This window comes from Oncorhynchus kisutch, linkage group LG23 (genome assembly GCF_002021735.2).
Source record: "Oncorhynchus kisutch isolate 150728-3 linkage group LG23, Okis_V2, whole genome shotgun sequence".
NCBI lineage: Eukaryota > Metazoa > Chordata > Actinopteri > Salmoniformes > Salmonidae > Oncorhynchus > Oncorhynchus kisutch.
Window position 1 is genome coordinate 37,094,883 of NC_034196.2, and position 20,826 is coordinate 37,115,708.

Below are 20,826 nucleotides of genomic sequence, written 5' to 3' on the forward strand. Positions count from 1 at the left end.
AAGGCCTACCTTCAAACTCAGTGCCTCTTTGCTTGACATGATGGGAAAATCTAAAGAAATCAGCCAAGACCTCAGGAAAAAAATTGTAGACCTCCACAAGTCTGGTTCATCCTTGGGAGATATTTCCAAACGCCTGAAGGTACCACGTTCATCTCTACAAACAATAGTACACAAGTATAAACACCATGGGACCAAGCAGCCATCATACCACTCAGGACGGAGACGAGTTCTGTCTCCTAGAGATGAACATATTTTGGTGCGAAAAGTGTAAATCAATCCCAGAACAGCAAAGGACCTTGTGAAGATGCTGGAGGAAACAGGTACAAAAGTATCTATATCCATAGTAAAACGAGTCCTATATCGACATAACCTGAAAGGCCGCTCTGCAAGGAAGAAGCCAGTGCTCCAAAACTGCCATAAAAAAGCCAGACTATGGTTTGCAATTGCACATGGGGATGAAGATCATACTTTTTGGAGAAATGTCCTCTGGTCTGATGAAACAAAAATAGAACTGTTTGGCCATAATGACCATTGTTATGTTTGGAGGAAAAAGGGGGAGGCTTGCAAGCCGAAGAACACCATCCCAACCGTGAAGCACAGGGGTGGCAGCATCATGTTGTGGGGATGCTTTGCTGCAGGAGGGACTGGTGCACTTCACAAAATAGATGGCATCGTGAGGAATGAAAATTATGTGGATATATTGAAGTAACATCTCAAGACATCAGTCAGGAAGTTAAAGCTTGGTCGCAAATGGGTCTTCCAAATGGGCAATTACCACAAGCATACTTCCAAAGTTGTGGCAAAATGGCTTAAGGACAACAAAGTTAAGGTATTCGAGTGGCCATCACAAAGCCCTGACCTCAATCCCATAGAATATTTGTGGGCAGAACTGAAAAAGCATGTGCGAGCAAGGAGGCCTACAAACCTGGTTCAGTTACACCAGCTCTGTTAGGAGGAATGGGCCAAAATTCCCCCAACTTATTGTGGGAAGCTTATGGAAGGCTACCCAAAATGTTTGACCAAGTTAAACAATTTAAAGGTAATGCTACCAAATTCAAATGGAGTGTATGTGAACTTCTGACCCACTGGGAAAATAATTCGCTCTACTATTATTCTGACATTTCACATTTTAAAAAAAAAGTGGTGGTCCTAGCTGACCTAAAACAGGGAATTTTTACTTGGATTAAATGTCAGGAACTGTGAAAATTTGAGTTTAAATGTATTTGGCTGAGGTGTATGTAAACTTCCCACTTCAACTGTATCTCAAAGCACCCACTATAAAGGATAAGGCTGTACCTCACTGACCCAAGTGCTATGGCCAGGAGATGGGATATATTGATGTATTCTGCAACAACAACAAAGAACATACTATAGGTGTATATACTGTGTGATAAATGTAGATATCTAAAGGGGGTTTCAAGTGACAGGTGCAAGAATGGTATTGCCTCAAGAGAGACATTGTTTTTTGGCATTGTGACAAGTTAAGCAGTGCTTTTGGGACATTGCCACAGCACAGAAGTGTGATGATGTTAGCTAATTCTGCAACCTTGCTAATGAGCCGTGAATTTTAAGCATAATGGACAACTAGTGATCGAAGATTTGAATGTTTTGCTCCTCTGATAAGGTGGCCAGCCATGAAGTCTACGGGGAGTTGGTCAAAGTCTTACCACGCTAAGATGGACTGGCACTCCAGGATCAGGGATGGGGAGTGTATGGAGTGACTCCAGGAGCTCTCGCCACTGACTCTCCTGAAATACACACACAAACAGACACGTACAATCTCACACGATGCCCCACAGGAACCCTATTATAAATAGCAACAGAAACAAAATGTTTATGCAAACAAAATATCTGACAATATCCCCTCCTTATAATATTATGGCATCTCTGAGGAAATAACCAATCGCCTACAGACTTGAAAGCGCTACCAGTACATTGTACTTTGACAACAAAACATATCTTAATCCTGTTAATGGCTGTCGATGCTACATTATAATCTCTGTTCACCATCTCCCAGGTATAGGGCTGTGTCTGCTATCTCCCAGGTATAGGGCTGTGTCTGCTATCTCCCAGGTATAGGGCTGTGTCTGCCATCTCCCAGGTATAGGGCTGGGTCTGCTATCTCCCAGGTATAGGGCTGGGTCTGCTATCTCCCATGTATAGGGCTGTGTCTGCTATCTCCCAGGTATAGGGCTGTGTCTGCTATCTCCCAGGTATAGGGCTGGGTCTGCTATCTCCCAGGTATAGGGCTGTGTCTGCTATCTCCCAGGTATAGGGCTGTGTCTGCTATCTCCCAGGTATAGGGCTGTGTCTGCCATCTCCCAGGTATAGGGCTGTGTCTGCTATCTCCCAGGTATAGGGCTGTGTCTGCCATCTCCCAGGTATAGGGCTATTGTCTGCTATCTCCAAGGTATAGGGCTGTGTCTGCTATCTCCCAGGTATAGGGCTGTGTCTGCTATCTCCCAGGTATAGGGCTGTGTCTGCCATCTCCCAGGTATAGGGCTGGGTCTGCTATCTCCCAGGTATAGGGCTGGGTCTGCTATCTCCCAGGTATAGGGCTGGGTCTGCTATCTCCCAGGTATAGGGCTGTGTCTGCCATCTCCCAGGTATAGGGCTGTGTCTGCCATCTCCCAGGTATAGGGCTGTGTCTGCCATCTCCCAGGTATAGGGCTGTGTCTGCTATCTCCCAGGTGTAGGGCTGTGTCTGCTATCTCCCAGGTATAGGGCTGTGTCTGCTATCTCCCAGGTGTAGGGCTGTGTCTGCTATCTCCCAGGTATAGGGCTGTGTCTGACAACCATAAACAGCAAGAATGTAAAGCTGAGGCTTGAACAGATGCTTGCCAAAGTGCTCTGAATACATTACTTAAAATGTCTGAATGCCTGTCGATTAAGCTCAATTTGATTTGAATCCTATAATCATTATTTAAGTCTCTTTTGGACAATGTGCTTTTAAGTTGTTTGGTTTTCAGTATCACCTACGTGTGCAGAGAGAGTGATGTGTTTGTTAATATTTTTTGTATTACACAGTCAGCAGAAAGAGTTGAAGGGAAAATGAAGAGTTGAATGTCACTCCTGACATCTATTTTCCATTGAGAGAGAAGGTGAGAAATAAGCTGTCCCCAGACAGAAAGAGAGAGAGGAAAGAGAGGGAGGGAGAGACAGTGAGTGAGTGAGTGAGTGAGTGAGTGAGTGAGTGAGTGAGTGAGTGAGTGAGTGAGTGAGTGAGTGAGTGAGTGAGCGAGTGAGTGAGTGAGTGAGTGAGTGATGTTTGTCAGTAGGGTGGCAGCTCTGACAGAGGGGACACCACTGTAATATTAGATGGGATGGCTGTCACCCAAGACACAGGCAAAGAAAACGATAAAGAAAGGTGACAGTCTTTCTACTGCAGTGGAATTCTCTTTCTGCCTCTACCTACTCTAATGAAGACCAAGAGCCGAAACACATGGGTTTTTACTTTTAACAATAAACAAGCTTTTGTATCAGGAGTTGCTAAATCTCCTCTATACCTACCTCAATCAAATGTATTTTATTCTAGAAAGCCCTTTTTACATCATCAGTTGTGACCTAAGTAGATAACAAGGTTCACCCTAACTACAATGACCACTTTTATTTTGATTTCATTGAGAATACTGACCTGGCCTTTGATTGTGTAGTCAGCGAGGATATTGAGGAGCTTGTAGAATACCTCAAACCAGGGCAGATAGCTGGAATAAAATAAATACAGAGAATTTCATGGTAACAATCTCAAATCAAATCAAATGTATTTGATGCAGTAGATGGTATCGAGTACAGTATATACATATGAGACAAGTAATGTAGGGTATGTCATTTGTAATCTCTATGAACTGATGTGTCTAATGCATTATAAATGAATTTATAACAACTTCCTCACACATCATTATAGCGCTCATCTTTTGTCATTGGTGAATAAAATGTTTCCTATCATCATTGTTTGGTTATATTTCACTTTTTGTCATCCCTTGTACATCTCCCTGGTCCCATCCCACACCATGGAAAGAAATGTGAACAATAGGGGAAATAGCTGTCATCAAGACAGTTATATCTAAGCGTGAAAGAGAAGGGAGGGAGGACCGAACAGTGGTGTGTTCTCTCCTCTCCAGTGGTTCTTCTTCACTGTCTGGTTCTCACTCACGGAGTCATTCATCTGACAGCAGCTGTGCGTGTGCGTGTGCATAGAGAAACAACATCCAAGAAGGAGCTGCACTACAGGATATAGACCTCCACCAGAGGACAAGCAGCAGCTAAGCAAGGAGAGACTCAATACCTGAAAAGGTCCAACCACCACTCACCCCTGCCCAAAAGGCACCAAAATATGTGGCTCGCGGATCGGCCTCTACAGCCATCTGAAGACCCACAAATAGAAGACCCCATGGAGGATAACCATACTCTTACTCGAGTGATCACTTATGATGTGTGTGTGTGTGTGCGTGGCCAGCAATAAGCATTCAGTGAGTTTCCTTTAGGAGACAGGCTCGTCCAGAATACAGAACAGGCGCCGTACTCTCCATCTCCACCTGTGGCCCTGAGGGTGACCGAGTAAAAGAGAGAAAGAAGAGAGGTATAGGGGTTAGAGAGGGGAGTGTGTAGGTGAAGAGGAAAGAGAGAAGCGGAAGAGAGAAGCAGAAGAGAGAAGAGGAAGAGAGAAGAGGAAGAGGAAGAGAGAAGAGGAAGAGAGAAGAGCAAGAGAGAAGAGGAAGAGAGAAGGGGAAGAGAGAAGCAGAAGAGAGAAGGAGAAGAGAGAAGAGGAAGAGAGAAGGAGAAGAGAAGCAGAAGAGAGAAGGGAAGAGAAGAGAGAAGCAGAAGAGAGAAGAGGAAGAGAGAAGGGGAAGAGAGAAGCAGAAGAGAGAAGAGGAAGAGAGAAGGGGAAGAGAGAAGAGGAAGAGAGAAGCAGAAGAGAGAAGAGGAAGAGAGAAGGGGAAGAGAGAAGCAGAAGAGAGAAGAGGAAGAGAGAAGAGGAAGAGAGAAGAGCAAGAGAGAAGAGGAAGAGAGAAGGAGAAGAGAAGAGAAGCAGAAGAGAGAAGAGGAAGAGAGAAGAGGAAGAGAGAAGAGGAAGAGAGAAGGGGAAGAGAGATGGGGAAGAGAGAAGCGGAAGAGGGAAAAATGGGAAGGAGGTAGCCAAAGGTAAACGAAAGATGTCTGATAGAAGCCAGCATCCATCTCTCTCCCTCTATCTCTCTTTCTCTCTGCCACATGTCCCGGTCCTCCGAGCGTCGTCATCGAAAAGTCCTCAGCCCTAATTAGAATGTCTCGACAAGAGACACACCACCGGCTGAGGCTTGTTGCTTCGCCGAGTGAGACCGGGACGGGCTTGGCGGCACGCTGAAATGTCACAGTTCCCTCATTACGGAGACAGGTTTAACGGGCGAGCTGCCGGCAACGGTAATTTGACTCGTTTTTATTTACATTCGGAGCGACTGGCGAGGTGGCTGATTGCGAGGCTACACCTCCTCCTCGCCTTTAATTGCGACCGGCAGTCGGCCGTGAATGTGCCCGCCAAGAAGGGCTCTCTCCAGCGGCGGACTTGCTCATTACCGTAGCGGACATTGCCACAAGCTTCACCAACCCTCCCCTCTCCCACCACCCACCGTTCCCCTCCCCTCTCCCACCACCCACCGTTCCCCTCCCCTCGCTCCAGATCCCACCGCCTACACCAACTGTCTCCCTGACGACTTTGTACTTAATCCCCCTTTGGCCTTCATCCAGGTCGTATTCAAAGATTATATTTCTGTATTTAAATTCTATGAAAAGAGTGCAACTTTGGATTTTATCAATACAGAAAATAGCAGAGAATAAATTTGTTTTGCCCATCTAGCAGTGCAGATCCGCTCATCTTAAGTTTGAGATGGCTTTAAAACTACAACAACACTTTTGCTCTTTTCATGCTCTGCCAGTATGGATATACTGTGGTACCTGTCTTGATATCGATTACCAGTAATGTTGACCGCTAAAAGCTGGAGAAGACCTGGGCAACATTAAGTGTATCAGAGTTTATTGGCATAAAAGCAACCAAGCAGAAAAGCCTCTAAACTAATTTGACAAACCAGACTGTTGGTTCACCCACAATTTAAAAACAAATACTAAGATTATTGATCTTAGTAGATCTGAGATTATTGTGGGGGCTGTTTGAGAAGGTTCGAATCCTAAGCAACCTGCCTACAAACAGTTTGAAGTACAATATCAACAGAGCTCCTGTAGTAGGTCAAAGCTGTGTGCTGGAAACCGTTGGTAAAGCATGGGTGGAAAAGGCATTTCCTTTCTTTTTCAACTTCATACTTTCCACTTAAAACATCATTTTTTGTTTTTAATAGCATTAAGGCCTTATCAGATACATCATTATTATAAACAACAACAGGCCGGCTTTACTGGAAAACCCACTTGGAAATTAAACTGCAAAAAATTCCTAAATGACGTAGCAGGTGTCAGTTGCATTCTATGTAGTTATAATCAAGTATGTGTGACTCATTAGCTCTGGGGAGGATCAGATCTCAAGCAGATCCCAAGAGAGATTACTCATCACGGCAAACCACCTCCACTACACAGAGGCTTTCAACAAGTCAGAAAAGTTGGAACTCTTGAAGTTTCTACGGCTACAGTAGCCTTTCCTGTTGCCCCCCCCCCCCCCCCCCCCCGTCCCTCCCTCCCTCCCCCCTCCCCCCCTCCGTCCCATGCAGAGCTGTGAGCAGTCTCTAGCTGGCGCAGCCAAGGCGTGATGCGATATGTTACCCAAGTCTACGTGTCTCACTCCCCTCCCAACCCCCCCCTGTCCGTGCGCATGTGTCTGTCTGGGGAAAAGGCCTGGTTCGATCTTCTCACGGCAAGCCAAAGCCACACGGAATACACATACTTTTCTCCCCAGTGGCTTTAACCCTGGTTCCCGACCAGCTTTTGAATCTGTTTATAGAAGTGTGGGAGAGGTGTTTTTTCTATACAAAGCTGCAAGGTGCCCTGGTCGGGTCTATTTGTAATAAAAATAAATAAAAAGATACGCTAAAATATGCCATGCATTTTTTAATTGAGTGAAAAAAGGGGGAGGATTTTAGTATGGAGGATACGAGGTAAGTATGTGACCTGCATGCACAGCAGCAACCGATTCTGTTATGGGTGCAGAGTTTATGTACCGGGGGCCGCTCGCGGGTTCTTTAGTATTCTGCATTTCATTAGCCCAGATGAGCGCTCAACATCCTTGACTCTGCGAGCGGGATCAGTGTTGGGAGCTAGGATTATTCCAAGCTCTACACCCTCCTCCGCTCCATCTCTCCCTTTCCTCCCCTCCACCCCTCCCGACCTCAGCTACTGCCTCTTAATGAGGCCTGGCCATGAATCCATTACTCATTAATGTGTCAGAGAGCATCAACAATGGCCCATGATAGAAATGCAGAGGGGTTATGATAGGTTTGGCCAATGATCACTGGAATGCAAAAAGCAGCGGTGGTGGAGTAGCATGATATAAGGAATCAAATCCTAATGTGCAGCCGGGTATCAGTTTAAACGTGTCACATTGTGACGCATTTGCAAAAAGATACGTATGACAATGAGCATCAATGAGCTTTGCAGCCAACCGCTGCTAGGTTGTTCGTTCAAGTCTGTTCGAGGCGCAAACATAAAACTGTATTAATTAAAGTAATATTGGTTGTGATTTTGACGTTATTTGTTGTCCTTTTGGGAGCATACATTTACTTTTGTGTGGAAGGCTAGGTAGCATAAGGAAAAAAGTGGATGGATGGATGCTAGATTTGAATCCTAAGGGGTCAAATGACTCTTGAGGATGAAGCTTTCCTCTTATTAAAGAAACAGCCATGTCGGCAGATGTGTGTCTAATTAGCATGTCAATAGACGGTAAATAGAATGAAGTCATGTTTTTCTCTTCCCGATGACACTGCGGAGGTGTATGTGTAATGCGCTGTATAAGATCATATAACATGGTTCTGAAGCCATTTTAACTGCCTTTAACAAAGTCAATTTATTGCATAGAAATATCAGTTTATATTTCAATAATTACACACCACAGCTGATGAAAACACAGCGAGAGTAGATTTAATAAAACCGCTTGCTTACTTTGTAGAGACTGCTTTGTAGATAGTGAAGGACAACAGCACCATGCCACAGTAGACCAAACGGCATACGCCACAGACAAAACACTCCCTGTGTTTCAATTCAGTGCTTTTGTTGATAGTCTACAAGATAAAGACGGCAGAGACACTTAACATTTTCAACCCAAAACCTGAATGACCTCTTGATTAAATAATAACGTAACCCACCAGGGTTAAATAATAACGTAACCCACCAGGGTTAAATAATAACGTAACCCACCAGGGTTAAATAATAACGTAACCCACCAGGGTTAAATAATAACGTAACCCACCAGGGTTAAATAATAACGTAACCCACCAGGGTTAAATAATAACGTAACCCACCAGGGTTAAATGATAACGTAACCCACCAGGGTCAAATGATAACGTAACCCACCAGGGTTAAATAATAACGTACCCCACCAGGGTTAAATGATAACGTAACCCACCAGGGTTAAATAATAACGTAACCCACCAGGGTTAAATAATAACGTAACCCACCAGGGTTAAATGATAACGTTACCCACCAGGGTTAAATAATAACGTAACCCACCAGGGTTAAATGATAACGTAACCCACCAGGGTTAAATAATAACGTGACCCACCAGGGTTAAATAATAACGTAACTCACCAGGGTTAAATAATAACGTAACCCACCAGGGTTAAATAATAACGTAACCCACCAGGGTTAAATAATAACGTGACCCATCAGGGTTAAATAATAACGTACCCCACCAGGGTTAAATAATAACGTAACCCACCAGGGTTAAATGATAACGTAACCCACCAGGGTTAAATGATAACGTAACCCACCAGGGTTAAATAATAACGTGACCCACCAGGGTTAAATAATAACGTGACCCACCAGGGTTAAATAATGACGTAACCCACCAAGGTTAAATAATAACGTAACTCACTAGGGTTAAATAATAACGTAACCCACCAGGGTTAAATAATAACGTAACCCACCAGGGTTAAATAATAACGTGACCCATCAGGGTTAAATAATAACGTACCCCACCAGGGTTCAATAATAACGTAACCCACCAGGGTTAAATGATAACGTAACCCACCAGGGTTAAATGATAACGTAACCCACCAGGGTTAAATAATAACGTGACCCACCAGGGTTAAATAATAACGTGACCCACCAGGATTAAATAATAACGTGACCCACCAGGATTAAATAATAACGTAACCCACCAGGGTTAAATGATAACGTAACCCACCAGGGTTAAATGATAACGTAACCCATCAGGGTTAAATAATAACGTAACCCACCAGGGTTAAATAATAACTTAACCCACCAGGGTTAAAATAATAACGTAACCCACCAGGGTTAAATAATAGCGTAACCCACCAGGGTTAAATAATAGCGTAACCCACCAGGGTTAAATAATGACATAACCCACCAGGGTTAAATAATGACGTAACCCACCAGGGTTAAATAATAACGTAACCCACCAGGGTTAAATAATGACGTAACCCACCAGGGTTAAATAATGAAGTAACCCACCAGGGTTAAATAATGACGTAACCCACCAGGCTCCAAAAAAACCTGCAAAAATCCATTAAGATTTATTTTTAATATAATTTGATTAGCTGCTATTAGCTTCCTTTTTCTCCAAAGGTCAGTTTTTCATTTGCCTAGCCAGATTTGGAGAAACATCTGTTTCGCTAAGCTTTATGGGTGACTGTGTTAAAGAATGCCATGCGAGGGAAGCTAAAGTGCTGCTGGAAGTTAATTGACTCATTTGAACTGGGGCATATGCTCGTCGTTTGTTAGCCGCAGACGCTTTTGTGTTCCCTAGGAATAAGGACACATGCCTGACGAAGGATTAAAGGGGAGAAAGTATCACACGTACCCAGAAAGCATATACCCCTTCATAAGATCGCTGAGCAGTTGTCTTGGGATTGTGGTGCTGGGTGAAGACTTGTATTGACAGCTCGTAGTCAATGGTAAGATGGAGAAGAATGTTAAGCATTACTTCTGTGATATTTTACATCAGGGGATATTAAATAATATTGAATTGAACTCCAATGACTTGAGAGGTCAAGGAAGAGGTGGAAGAAGACATGGAGGAAGAAATTAAGTCAAGAGTCAAGGTCCAAGAGAGGGAGCAGTTGTGACAGCGGTTTGCCTGCATGGTGACATCTCTATCATGCTCTCAGAGTCCTCCGCATCTATATTCTGGACAGGGCTTTCTTATAATAACCACACAATGTCCCAGGGCTTTCTTATAATAACCACACAATGTCCCAGGGCTTTCTTATAATAACCACACAATGTCCCAGGGCTTTCTTATAATAACCACACAATGTCCCAGGGCTTTCTTATAATAACCACACAATGTCCCAGTGCTTTCTTATAATAACCACACAATTTCCCAGGGCTTTCTTATAATAACCACACAATGTCCCAGGGCTTTCTTATAATAACCACACAATGTCCCAGGGCTTTCTTATAATAACCACACAATGTCCCAGGGCTTTCTTATAATAACCACACAATGTCCCAGGGCTTTCTTATAATAACCACACAATGTCCCAGGGCTTTCTTATAATAACCACACAATGTCCCAGGGCTTTCTTATAATAACCACACAATGTCATAGGGCCATTGGCCAGTGGGAATACAAACTGTAGAGAACATATTTACAATTTCCCTGTAGTCTGAATAAAACTGAAAGTGCATTGGCACCAACACGGTACAATGTGGTATGCCAGGTGTATAGATGGCAATTCTTGTGCATATTCTCACACACACACACACCTGCACACTCACAAATACTCTCTGCAGTGCACACACAGATACACGCTTCCCCAACACACACCCCACTCCCCTGTAAACACACTCACACATGCGATATAACAGCCATCTACTGTCCCCCCTCCGCGGCAGACACCACTCCTGAGCCCCTTAAAAACAAAACTTTCGGCAGAGAGACCAGGCCCGTTAAAACTTTACGAGCCCGACGCCCTCGTGCAATAGGCCGGCCGTGGCGGCACTCCTGCTGCACCAACGATTTATGACGTACCGCCAGTGCCTGTTTCGTTTGTAACCAAACACTTATTCCATTTCCTTGCCGCCAGCCCCTCAGAAGTTTTGACGGAGCCTTGTTTCGCAGGGTCAGGGGTTAAACAAAGGCGGATGAGTGACTCGAAAGGCTTGTGTAAAAACAGCCGGAAGGAGAAATGGGCCCCCAGGGGACCTAAGGCCGCTACACACTTTATGTAGAGCGCAGCGACGGACCATCGGTTTCTAAGTAGTTCTATTTAATTTTGTGTGACTCGGATTTTGGAACGGACCATATACGACGCTCCGGCTCTCTATTTGCAGCGGCCCTTTATACCACGAGGGCTTCTTAAAGAAGGTGTCGGGGAGCAGCGGAAACAGGGGCCGATTAGAGGGCCAGTAAAAAAGAAAGGAGTGTGAAACAACCCACTGAATTTCATTTGGCTGTATCTTAGTGGCAGGATACCCGTCAGCCGGGCTCCGCTTACTCAGCTACTTCTATCACACACAAGCTGACTTGGCTAAATGTTGATGGTGCCTGGCTACCTGGAACGCAACATGTTTCCGACATGACGACTGCTTTCATGAAACCCAATCCTCAGAGTTAAGTGGACCGTCAGTTGTAGCGTTTACATCTTGCACAGTGATGGGACCTGACATATTATAGTAGCTAGCCATATTCAAATCGTATATCATACAATCCTTCCATACCATGGACCGTTTTAACAGGAAGTGAATTTGAAACAGGAGGTTTCCCTGGCATCGGGCCTTGTTTGACATTTGGGTGACTGTTAAATATATTTATTACTCATTAGCTAACCACAACTGCAAGTAAGGCAAGCTGTACATGACCAGTCATGAGATTTTAGGCTTGCCAGGAATTCACTGTCTAAACCATGTGGTCGAACTAGTCCATGTGGTTCAATCTCAATCCCATTACAAGGGAGATAATGAAATGGCAGCCTTGCACTCTGAAAAGCGTACCACCTATTGCTATGACATATTTGTTAAGTAAATAAATATTTGTCACGTAAAGCAAAGATAAGTACCATTTACAGCCTAACATCCCGGGATAACACCCTACTTGATAGTTTCAGATATACCGTGAATTAGCGACACACTGCCTTGGTAATCATCCGGCAATCTAACATCCCCTTCTCTAATCTCGGACACAAATCGTAAGGTTTAGCTTCAGAGTCGAGATGTGGGGGTGAGGTTGGAAGCAGGGGAAGTAGGTGAGCGGAGGGGTGGGGGGCAAGTAGGACATAAATACGTCAACAAACGTTTTAATTGGCTGGGAGTGAATGACTCCTGTGTATTTCCCTGGATGGCCCTTCCACCTTTATGGTCCCTCCTCCCAGCCTGTAAAGGGCAAGGGAAGTTATTAAGTCAGGTCTGCTGCTGCTGACACACACACACACACACACACACACACACACACACACACACACACACACACACACACACACACACACACACACACACACACACACAGACAGACACAGACAGACACCACACACACACAGAGACAGACACACACAGACAGACACACAGAGAGACAAACACACACACACACACACACACACAGACAGACAGTTTTGCAACCACACTGCACACTGCCATAACCCACCTGGACAAGAGGAATACCTATGTGAGAATGCTGTTCATCGACTACAGCTCAGCATTTAACACCATAGTACCCAACAAAACTCATCATCAAGCTCGAGACCCTGGGTCTCGACCCCACCCTGTGCAACTGGGTACTGGACTTCCTGACGGGCCGCCCCCAGGTGGCGAGGGTAGGTAACAACATCTCCACCCCGCTGATCCTCAACACTGGGGCCCCACAAGGGTGCGTTCTGAGCCCGTTCCTGTACTCCCTGTTCATCCACGACTGCGTGGCCATGCACGCCTCCAACTCAATCATCAAGTTTGCAGACGACACTACAGTGGTAGGCTTGATTACCAACAACGACGAGACGGCCTACAGGGAGGAGGTGAGGGCCCTCGGAGTGTGGTGTCAGGAAAATAACCTCACACTCAACGTCAACAAAACAAAGGAGATGATCGTGGACTTCGGGAAACAGCAGAGGGAGCACCCCCCTATCCACATTGACGGGACAGTAGTGGAGAGGGTAGTAAGTTAAGTTCCTCGGCGTACACATCACGGACAAACTGAATTGGTCCACCCACACAGACAGCATTGTGAAGAAGGCTCAGCAGCGCCTCTTCAACCTCAGGAGGCTGAAGAAATTCGGCTTGTCACCAAAAGCACTCACAAACCTTTACAGATGCACAATCGAGAGCATCCTGTCGGGCTGTATCACCGCCTGGTATAGCAACTGCTCCACCCACAACCGTAAGGCTCTCTAGAGGGTCGTGAGTTCTGCACAATGCATCACCGGGAGCAAACTACCTGCCCTCCAGGACACCTACAACACCCGATGTTACAGGAAGGCCATAAAGATCATCAAGGACAACAACCACCCGAGCCACTGCCTGTTCACCTCACTATCATCCAGAAGGCGAGGTCAGTACAGGTGCATCAAAGCAGGGACCGAGAGACTGAAAAACAGCTTCTATCTCACGGCCATCAGACTGATAAACAGCCACCACTAACATTGAGTGGCTGCTGCCAACATACTGACTCAACTCCAGCCACTTTAATAATGGAAAAATTGATGTAAAAATGTATCACTAGCCACTTTAAACAATGCCACTTAATATAATGTTTACATACCCTACATTACTCATCTCATATGTATATACCATCTACTGCATCTTGCCTATGCCGTTCTGTACCATCACTCATTCATATATTTTTATGTACATATTCTTCATCCCTTTACACTTGTGTGTATAAGGTAGTTGTTGTGGAATTGTTAGGTTAGATTACTCGTTGGTTATTACTGCATTGTCGGAACTAGAAGCACAAGCATTTCGACTACACTTGCATTAACATCTGCTAACCATGTGTATGTGACAAATAAAATATGATTTGATTTTCTACCCTAGACCAATAGCATTCAACAGTGTGTGTGTGTGTGTGTTCGCATGAGTGTGTGCTCGGCTTTGCATTGTGGCAAGAGTGCCTCATCCATTCATCCCTTGTACAGTAAAGATCAGACCTTAGGGTAAGCCCTGGTAGTGTATTGCTGCTGCTGGATCCACAATCAGTTTTACCAACCACAACACCATCAATGGGAGGTTAAACAGCGGGACCAGCCGGCCGGTATAACCAGCCACAACACTGGGTGCTCTCAAGTGGACATTTGCAAAAGCTGTGTGTTCAGCCAAGGACATAGCACACCAAATCAGTCCATTTCACATTTAATCAGCCCCTATTAACACCTTAATCTCTCAACACCATTCTACGATCTCCTTCAGTCTCTTCTAACCCTCTCAACCGTACCGCTTTCCACTTATCCGCCTGCCGGTTGGGCCCATTGCCGCCCATTGAGGTAAACTAATCGAATCACCCAATTGATTTATTTTCCGATCAGCGCACACGTATGGTGCCGCTGTGTGTATGGTGCCGCTGTGTGTATGGTGCCGCTCTGTGTATGGTGCCGCTGTGTGTATGGTGCCGCTGTGTGTGCAGGTCACAGCCTTTACTGTGTCGAAGAAGACTGAGGGGTTTATAACGATTGTGTGTTTTTGTGTCGGATGTAAACAAAGCAAGGTCAGAGGCCTAGCGCGGCTTTAATCCCCCCAGCTGAAGTGAAGAGGAGCCCCGGAGAAAGTGCCACACGATGGGCCACTCTATAGACCAGAGTTCCCCTCCCTAAGGGATTGTCTCTAGTCAACAGTCTGCAGAATTGGATTGGCTTTTTCCTTTCTTCATTTTTTCTTGTTCTTTGTTTCTTTTTTGTTGGGGTCTTGTATTGGGGTCTTAATTGTGCGTAACCTCTTGGTGCTAGGTGTTGGAAATACGATAAATGAGATGAAACGTCAAAAAGGTTGTGTCGATTTTAAGGGCTGTCCCCAACAACAACAAAAATATTGGTCGACCGAGAGTCGTCTGTTCTTTTGGTCGATTGGATGAAATGTAAAAATGTATACTTTTTCATATGTGACTGGTTTCAGGAAACTAGGCATATGTCGCACGTCACTACTTCACAGGTGAGGCATTTCAACTTTTTTTTGCAGAAATGCCTTCTGGAACATGTGAACTTGTGCCTTAATAACAAACTTGTATGCCATCTGTGAATATTAATAAAATTGTTAAATTACAAGCCTAGTTGGTTTAACCAACGAAAAAGACTGGAACCTTCCCGCTAGCCATGATTGGCTGAGATAATGGATGGGCTGAACATGCCCGAAAGATAAGTTCAGATTGGCCTGCCATGTAGCATGCTTCTGTCTATAATATGAGCAGCTCAGTATGTATAGGTAAAGGTATCGCGAAGAACTGCAAAAGTGTTGCTAATGCTCTCCACTTCTGGAGACGATGAGGAAATCCCTGATTTAGGTAAAAACATCTTCATTGAACCAGACATTGTAGAGTATTCGGAAACGGCGATCACGGAAGAAGTTGATCAAGTTTTGAAATCAGTGGAATGCTGGTGGAAGCAGAGTATGATAGCTAAGGAGATGGAGAACATTCTGGCCTTTGATTGCAAATATGCAGACGGAGTCGAAAAGAGAACACACAGAAGGCTGTTGTATAAAACGCCTGTCTCCGGATTACATATTCAAACTAAGGGAAACCATGGCATCCGTGACAGAGAGGGAGAAGCGTTCATCCATGTATATACGGGTAGGAGTCTAGCTAGCTACATTTTCAGATATTATACGTTTCAAATTTTGTCAGAAAGTCGTTTCCATTGCAAGTTAAAGCTTGTTAGCTAACATTACATGTATGATCTGTGAAAAATAAACATAGATTCTATTTGATATTGTTTAGCTAGCTACATGTCTAAACAAAAGACTCCATTATGCACATAACCATTTCACTGTACCATTTACACCTTCTGTATCCTGTGCATGTGAAAAATAAACATGTATTTTATTTGATATAGTGTATGTTTACCAGAGACGGTAATGTGAAGAACAACATTACCTGTACCAAGCTAAAATTAGGATATAACATTAAGCCAACAAGACAGTGTCCAAGTTCTAAAGTTCTCTGGTAGAATGCCCTGCTTTTATGTCGTCACACTCACAACCGTAAACTATTTTCTGTAATTAGTTCGACATTCACTTGGAAATAATTATCTTGTTGGGAATTTATTTTCCTGTAATGACAAATAAAAATTTGCTAAAGTTAAGTTGTTGTCAGCTAGGATATGGTCATTATTTGAACTGGCTAGCCAGCTAACGTAACGTTGCTAGTTTAAGAAACAGACACCTCAGAAGTCCTCAACTGGCAGCTTCATTAAATAGTACCCGCAAAACACCAGTCTCAACGTCAACAGTGAAGAGGCGACTCCGGGATGCTGGTCTTCTAGGCAGAGTTGCAAAGAAAAAGCCATACTTCACACTGGCCAATACAAATAAAAGATTAAGATGGGCAAAAGAACAAAGACACTGGACAGAGGAACTCTGCCTTGAAGGCCAGCATCCTAGAGTCGCCAGTTCACTGGTGACATTGAGACTGGTGTTTTGCGGGTACTATTTAATAAAGCTGCCAGTTCATGATTTTTGAGGGATCTGTTTCTCAAACTAGACACTCTAATGTACTTGTCCTCTTGCTCAGATGTGCACCAGGGCCTCCCACTCCTCTTTCTATTCCGGTTAGAGACAATTTGAGCTGTTCTGTGAAGGGAGTAGTACACAGCGTTGTACGAGATCGCCGGGGCAGCAGCGTAGCCTAGTGGTTAGTGTTGGACTAGTAACCGAAAGGTTGCAAGTTCAAATCCCCTAGCTGACAACGTACAAATCTGTCGTTCTGCTCCTGAACAAGGCAGTTAACCCACTGTTCCTAGGCCGTCATTGAAAATAAGAATTTGTTCTGAACTGACTTGCCTAGTTAAATAAAAAGGTTAAAAAATATATATTTAAAAAAAAAAAAAATCTTACGTTTCTTGGCAATGGAATAGCCTTCATTTCTCAGAACAAGAATAGACTGACGAGTTTCAGAAGAAAGTTATTTTGTTTCTGGCCATTTTGAACCTGTAATCAAACCCACAAATGCTCCAGATACTCAACTAGTCTAAAGAAGGCCAGTTTTATTGCTTCTTTAATCAGCCTCTGTATGTAGATATTCCACAACAATTAGCCATTTCCAGCTACAATAGACATTTACAACATTAACAATGTGTATACTGTATTTGTGATCAATTTTATGTTATTTTAATGGACAAAAAATTTGCTTTCTTTCAAAAACAAGAACATGTCTAAGTGACCCCAAACCTTTGAATGGTAGTGTATACTAAATACATTTTTAAACGGAATGGTTTATTGGTGTTAAAATACACCAGTTACGCTATTTTGGACCACCTGTCATTTTTGTGTTGATCCTTTTTCATAACGAAAAGGACAAGTTTGATGTCGGACGACAATAGAATGTTCATGATGTCAGAGAGACAATTGTCTACAGACATGTCGATAGACGTAGTATAAACCAGACTTTAGTCTTGAAATCTTTGGTTGTTTAGTACACTACCGTACTCACTCTGTTTAGCACATGGCCTCACGTGAATCCTTAAAGAGATGGGTGGGGCTAAGGCTTAAGAGGGTGTGAACGATGCAGAATGGGCGTAGACAAAGAGCTCTCCAGTAGGTGTTACAAACATTCAAGGGCCATTTTCTCAAAAGTGGGGTTACAAGTTTATCAACTTTCAAAGCAGAATTTCTCTCCCATTGTTCTTCAACTGTAGTGTTTGATAGACAGGACCAGTCAAACGTTTGGATACACTTACTAATTTCAGTGTTTTTCTTTATTTTTACTATTTTCTACATTGTAGAATAATAGTGAAGACGTCAAAACTATGAAATAACACATATGGAATCATGTAGTAACCAAAAAGGTGTTAAACAAATCCAAATATGTTTTATATTTGAGATTCTTCAAAGTTACTAAAGTGGAAGCCAGATATCAATAAAGCCTAACCAGAAGAAAAAACCCTGTTCTGGATCCTCCTCCTCCCGCTGCTGCTGGCCTTCGCAGATTAGGCCATAACAGAGGTCGAAAACCTTTTCCAGTTGGAGTACCAAGTTATCGTACCATCTCTACTGATCTGCGTGCCAGTTATGATTTTAATAAGCACATTTTCATGGAACTTTTCATGGAACTTTAATTTAATTTATAATAAAGTCTTCATATCTAAAAAGCAAAGTCATGTGGTTAATCAAAATTCTATCTAAATGAAAATTATAGAAATCTAAAAGTAAAATCTATTGCCAATATGTAAAAATAGCATACATAAAGCCAACAAAAAAAACATTGCAGCCCCCAGGTACAAAATATCCTGATAAAAATAAATATCCTTCAAGTCACACTGGCTACCCATGGCCTGTCTGCAAGGAACTCGAAACATTGTATCAACTATTAACTTGATCAGGCCCTCACCAGTTTCCTGCACCTGTAAACCCCAGACAGACAGACACAGCTGTAGGCTATTTTGCGCAAGGAATAAGAAGTAATCAGGTAGGCCTATTTTATGATGTTTCCACTGGATCGGAGCAGGATATTTTTTTCCCCTTTCATGCTGAGTGGTTAAGGAAAGAGCTGGAAATAGGCTGAGGAACTACTGTCATTCTCAATGGATGTAAAAACAGACTTCAGCTTACTTTCTGTATGAGGCAAAGAAGAAATGACTTTGATAAGCTCCACAGTGATAGAGAGTTAAGACGATCAGAAATAGTATCAGATCCCCAGATGGGCACATTTATAGGCCTACATTTGCGCGCAGGTCAGGTAGCCTAGGGCTACTTCTATGCGTAATCAGTAGTGTCCTTACTCAAGATTGACAGGACGCCCCAAACAAAAGACAATGAATAAATTGACAACTCGTAAATGGAATGAAATAAACCAAAAGTTTTTTTTTCCTCACAAGTGTAGCCTAGGTTGTGCGCTCTGCAAACAACGTGTCCACTCCTACAATGACTATGGTAAGACTGTAACAATAATATATTTAATGCATTAACAGAAATGACTGTAACCAAACAAACAGTGTAGATAAAAAATTCTGAAAATGAACAGTAAATGTCTACTGGTGATACTGGTGTGCCATCCCCACAGCTTCTGCAATGGATTAGTCCACTGAGACAGGTGTGAATCAGACGGGTGTCTCGTGTGCCATCCCCACAGCTTCTGCAATGGATTAGTCCACTGAGACAGGTGTGAATCAGACGGGTGTCTCGTGTGCCATCCCCACAGCTTCTGCAATGGATTAGTCCACTGAGACAGGTGTGAATCAGACAGGTGTCTCGTGTGCCATCCCCACAGCTTCTGCAATGGATTAGTCCACTGCGACAGGTGTGAATCAGACAGGTGTCTCGTGTGCCATCCCCACAGCTTCTGCAATGGATTAGTCCACTGCGACAGGTGTGAATCAGACAGGTGTCTCGTGTGCCATCCCCACAGCTTCTGCAATGGATTAGTCCACTGCGACAGGTGTGAATCAGACAGGTGTCTCGTGTGCCATCCCCACAGCTTCTGCAATGGATTAGTCCACTGAGACAGGTGTGAATCAGACAGGTGTCTCGTGTGCCATCATTTTTTTATATTTATTTGCCACTGCTCGACAATTTTTTTTTATCGACCAGTCAAATAAATGTGGTCAGGTGTCTCGTGTGCCATCCCCACAGCTTCTGTGGGGACAACTAGTACACAGAAGAACTAGTCTACATACTGAGCACAAAATTAATGAAAAATATAGCAGTGTCCAAACTAGTTCTGTTTATGAACCAGTGACACTGGAGTCAAGGAACTAATGTTAACATTCAATGCTCAAAGTTTAGATGATAATTGTTTACCTCAAATCTTTGCTCAAATTTAACACGGTGCGGTCAATAAACACATAATAATATAATCAATCAGACTAACAATCAAACCAAATAAAATGTAAACAAAGAACCTAGAGAATGCATCTATAAAGTCATGAATGAACATGCCTGTCACATCCACAATCAAATCAACCTTGTTGCCTCACAGGTGTGCCCTCTACTACCCCTGTTATCCTGTAGTCACCCCACTGCCCCCCTTCCCCCAAACAACAACACTAAATGCGGCCAGCCAGCCCCATGTTGCCCCCCTCCCCCATGCCCTGCCAATTGGCCTGGCCAGGCCAGAAACCTGTCAGTGTCGATTGAGTTGAGCCTGAGCGGACCTGCTAGAGAGGACGTGCTGTTCCTGCTCTGAGAGGGCCCACCACTTGTTTCTAAAGCCTGGGAAAAGAAAAGGGGGCTCCCTGTTCGCATTCCTCCCATCCGAGCTGCCAACTCTCTCTCTCTACCCCCCTCCCTCTATCCCTCCCTCAAAGTGGAGAAACAGGAGAGGACGAGGGAGGGTAAATGAGATGAACAAAAGGCGTTCTGTGGACGCGGCCCTGGCTGCTTTCCATGTCAACAGTTCGGCGGGTTCAGAGGTCACGTTAACTACATTCATACCCAGCAGCACCCTTGTTTTGCTCCATGAAGTGAGCCGCGGGGGTGAGCCGCGGGGATGGGCCCAGACTTCAGCGTTTTCATCCCTCTCTCGCACTCTCCCCCCAAACCCCCTAATCCTTCGAGATATTTCTGATCCCTTCACATGTTTCTGCTCAATTAAAACAA

At 44.0% G+C, this 20,826-nt stretch overlaps 1 protein-coding gene across 5 annotated transcripts in view; it reads right to left on the reverse strand.

The window, feature by feature from the left end:
* The window catches only part of dennd1a (DENN/MADD domain containing 1A), a 158,167-nt gene that overhangs the window by 54,355 nt on the left and 82,986 nt on the right, over window positions 1-20,826 (reverse strand). For all 5 annotated transcript variants that reach the window (XM_031802207.1, XM_031802210.1, XM_031802206.1 and 2 more), the window contains exons 6-7: window positions 3,635-3,704; window positions 1,668-1,748 (exon numbers count right to left, since the gene is read on the reverse strand). In XM_031802207.1, coding sequence (XP_031658067.1) covers window positions 1,668-1,748; window positions 3,635-3,704 — 151 coding nt within the window. The remainder of the gene's footprint in view (window positions 1-1,667; window positions 1,749-3,634; window positions 3,705-20,826) is intronic.